This window comes from Gasterosteus aculeatus, chromosome 4 (genome assembly GCF_964276395.1).
Source record: "Gasterosteus aculeatus chromosome 4, fGasAcu3.hap1.1, whole genome shotgun sequence".
In the NCBI taxonomy this organism is placed as follows: domain Eukaryota; kingdom Metazoa; phylum Chordata; class Actinopteri; order Perciformes; family Gasterosteidae; genus Gasterosteus; species Gasterosteus aculeatus.
In genome coordinates, this window is record NC_135691.1 from 9,477,357 (window position 1) to 9,480,879 (window position 3,523).

The 3,523-nt window shown below is 41.6% G+C and overlaps 1 protein-coding gene across 1 annotated transcript; it reads left to right on the forward strand.

Moving 5' to 3' along the window:
• LOC120817939 (endonuclease domain-containing 1 protein-like) lies at nucleotides 1-1,901 on the forward strand. Its single transcript, XM_040174625.2, has 2 exons — nucleotides 1-393; nucleotides 1,000-1,901. Exons 1-2 carry the CDS (start codon nucleotides 88-90, stop codon nucleotides 1,681-1,683), a joined length of 990 nt encoding a protein of 329 aa, XP_040030559.2. The 5' UTR covers nucleotides 1-87; the 3' UTR covers nucleotides 1,684-1,901.
• The last annotated feature ends 1,622 nt before the right edge of the window (nucleotides 1,902-3,523 follow it).

Consider the following 3,523-nt stretch of genomic DNA (forward strand, 5'->3'; position numbering starts at 1 on the left):
ACAGACCCTGAATGGACGCAAAGGAGACATCGGTTCTATTGAACTCTGGAGCTCTGTCTGCACAACCTGCTGCTCTGTCCGTGTAGAATGTCGCACAAGAAGATGCTGCAATGCTCCATGGGAGCTCTGCTTCTCCTCTTACCCTGGTTTGGTGGCCTGGTCCTGGGAGAGATCAGCAAGGACTTCTCCCAGTGCCTTGATTTCTTCTATAAGGAAACTCCACCCACAGGTATCCCAGCAGAGGGGTACCAGCCAATATGCCAGCGCTACCAAAACCAGTACCGCTTTGCGAGCCTGTATCACCGTGAGCATCATTCCCCTCTGTACTCTGCGTACATACTCAGTCCTCCAGATGGCAAGCGGCCCAAATCTACCTGGATGTTTGAACCTCAGGTGAGTAGGACAACATAGCTGAACATTACTTTATTCAGTTTATGTTTGTATCTACTGTCATTACATACCTAGTTTTTAGTTTATTATATGTATTAGTGTGTAAAGGAGTGGACAAATGAAATCAAACATCATTCAAATCTATCTCCCTCAAGTGAAACCAAAACCTCTGACAAGTCCTTATTATTACAACTTTCATGCAGATAGAATTTGTTGAAGAGCCGTTGCGATGCAGATCATTAGTTTAATGCAGCAAAAGTTGTCCTGACTAAAACACAGTAAAGTCAATACTATCGAGGCATTGCATTGAAGTGTGGCTTAATAACTCAAAAGAAATAAAATAACATAATGCAAATGACAAAGACAACAATAAGACAGAACATTAATAGTTTCTGGTGAAGTTTTCTCGTGGTCAATGTGTGATTGTGACACACATGATCTTTTCTTCAGTGAAGTAACAGAGAAAGGAAAGTGGAAGTCCTAAATTCTGTTTGAGATTTATTTTTCAAACATCGTGAGTGAATCGATCACACACCCAACTTTTGTTTTCTGATGAATTAGAAGAACAAAGTAAAAACGGTTGTGTCCTTCTCTCTGTCGGTCATTCAGTTGGCGTTTTCCAGTGACAGCAAAGAGATGCAAATCTTCCACCCCCACATGAACAAGAATGTGATCGAGAGCCAGGCGATGGAAGAGGACTACACAAACTCCACAACACTACACAACATCACCAAAGGCCATCTCAATCCAAGCGGGCACCAGAAGACAGAAGAAGACCGCAAGGCCACCTTTACACTCACTAACATTGTCCCACAGGAAGAGTTCTCCAACTCCGGACCGTGGAGTGATCTGGAGCAAGAGGTTTTAGGACAATTCAAGGCCTTCTGCAGCGGGACTATGCATGTGATCACCGGAGTCATGCCGTACGAGTCGAAACCACGCAGGATCAACAACAGGGTTTCTGTCCCTGAGTACATGTGGTCCGCCTACTCCTGCCCATCCTTCAGATCCGACCTTCCTGAGCAAGAGAAGCCCTTTTTCCCCACGTATGCTGCAGTGGGAAGGAATGATCGTAGCAGTGGAGAGGAGTTTGTGCCAGTTAACGTCAAGGCGAAACCCTATGTGAGGGGCTACGATGTGAGGCGCATGTCCTTACAGGAGCTGGAGGACATCCTGAGTAAGAGGCTGAATGGGACCATCACTCTGTTCAATGGACAGTGCCAGTATGAAATGTCTCTGTGGTGGGTGTGCGCTGCTGTATTCACCATGTGCAGCACATCTTTTCTTTTTTAATTACTTGAATGACCGTTCTAATCAGAAAAGGAAATACATTTTTCAATGATTTTATTTTTCCCTGTTATGTTGTCACCCTGTAACAACTGACCCTGTGATTTTACTAATGGAACAAGACAATAAATAGGTGAAGAGCCTTCTTAATAAACAAAATGAATATTGATTTTCTGTTGAAGTATCCACTTTGTTTATTATACACATGCAAACACCTCCAAATAAAATGCTTGCACATTTCACACTTTGTACTCTCCGTATGTACCGCAGCAGGCAGATGCCGTGCCAGTAGGATGTGTAAAGTACAAACTGGACAAACTGTGTACACTGGGATATTTGTTAGGATGAGTTCTTTTAATTAGTTAAGACCGTAACCACCCTCATAGGCTGGATGAACCATCCATCCCACTGTACGTGCTACATGCACATGTCTCCGAGGCTGCTGTGTGATCATTTAAATAAACACAAATTGATTCAGGACTATATTACATGTATGCACTAAACTGGAAAACACAATAATGACATAGAAGAGTAGTCAGTTGATGTCGTACTTAATCGCGCATCTTACAGAAACAAATTTTAAAAGAGTTTTAAACTTTTGGAGACACTGGAATAATGGTTTGCTGAGGTTTATATAAAGATATATTAAAATGATTAATACACTATCTATATTAAATACTATATACTGATTTTAGCCAAAACAATAATACACTTAAGTAAAAACTATGAATTAATAATGAAACTGAAACCATTAAGGATGCTTTTGTTTTATTACATGATGTCTTTCCAGTGGTTACAAAGTCTAGAACTAATTAATCAGCATGTTATATATTTAGCTTGACTAATCCGTATAAAAACTCCACAAAGCCACAGGCCAGAACAGAGCCGACATGAATTAAAGAGTTGTTGCTATAACCCAAAAAGGTTGAAAAAATATCAAACAAGTTAAATGAAGTTTTAGCATGGACATTTGGTGGACGTTACGCTGAGCTTACGAGCTGCTGGCTGAAGCTTTATATTCAAGACAGAGTTTGTGTTTTCTGTATTGTTTTCTCGAACCCAACCCTATCGCACCAAGCCCGACGCATCGCCCGCTCCGTGTCCCTTACACTTTTTTTTATTCATATAGGATGTATTTTTTCACATTCCGTTTCTAATGTCTAACTATTCTGACAAATACAACGCTCTTTGAAATAGCATGCTTGTATTACTATGCTATTATATTGTCATTATGTTATCAGTGGCATAAAATAAAATAGAAAATTGCAATAATACCTCATATCACTATAAATGTTGGTGCAATCACACAACAAAAATTTGATATCGTGACAGCCCTAAGCCAGGCTTGATATGTGTTATTAGTACAGTGCCAAGTCAGACTCCTTCAACATTTATTTACTCAGTAAATGTTAAATGTTGTCTTGTCAAATGGAGCTTAAGCGGTAGTTCTAGAAGGATTACTCCCTTTTTGCCACGGGTAATTGTGAAATGCTTCAGCTGGTCTCCCTGAATTTACCAATTAGCAGAGACTGGCTGCGCCCAGGTGTATTCGACCAACAGAGGCGGTGCTGTGGCTCTAAACCAATCACATTGTTGCTGTCAAACCTTTTAAGGGGTTCTCTCTGTGCTGTCAGGTGTCATTTCAGTGCAAAACCGGATGCGACCCTCCTCCCCCCCCAGGCACCTCCAATATCAGGCATTCTTCACTCGTCCTGGGTTTTCATCAACTCCCTTCTTCACCACCAGTGTCTGGACTCCAGGGAGGATTCTGTCAAGCAGAACTCTGCATCACGGCCCCTTGATTATCCCGGTTTAGGATGGAGTCCAATCGCCAAAGATTCTGCAC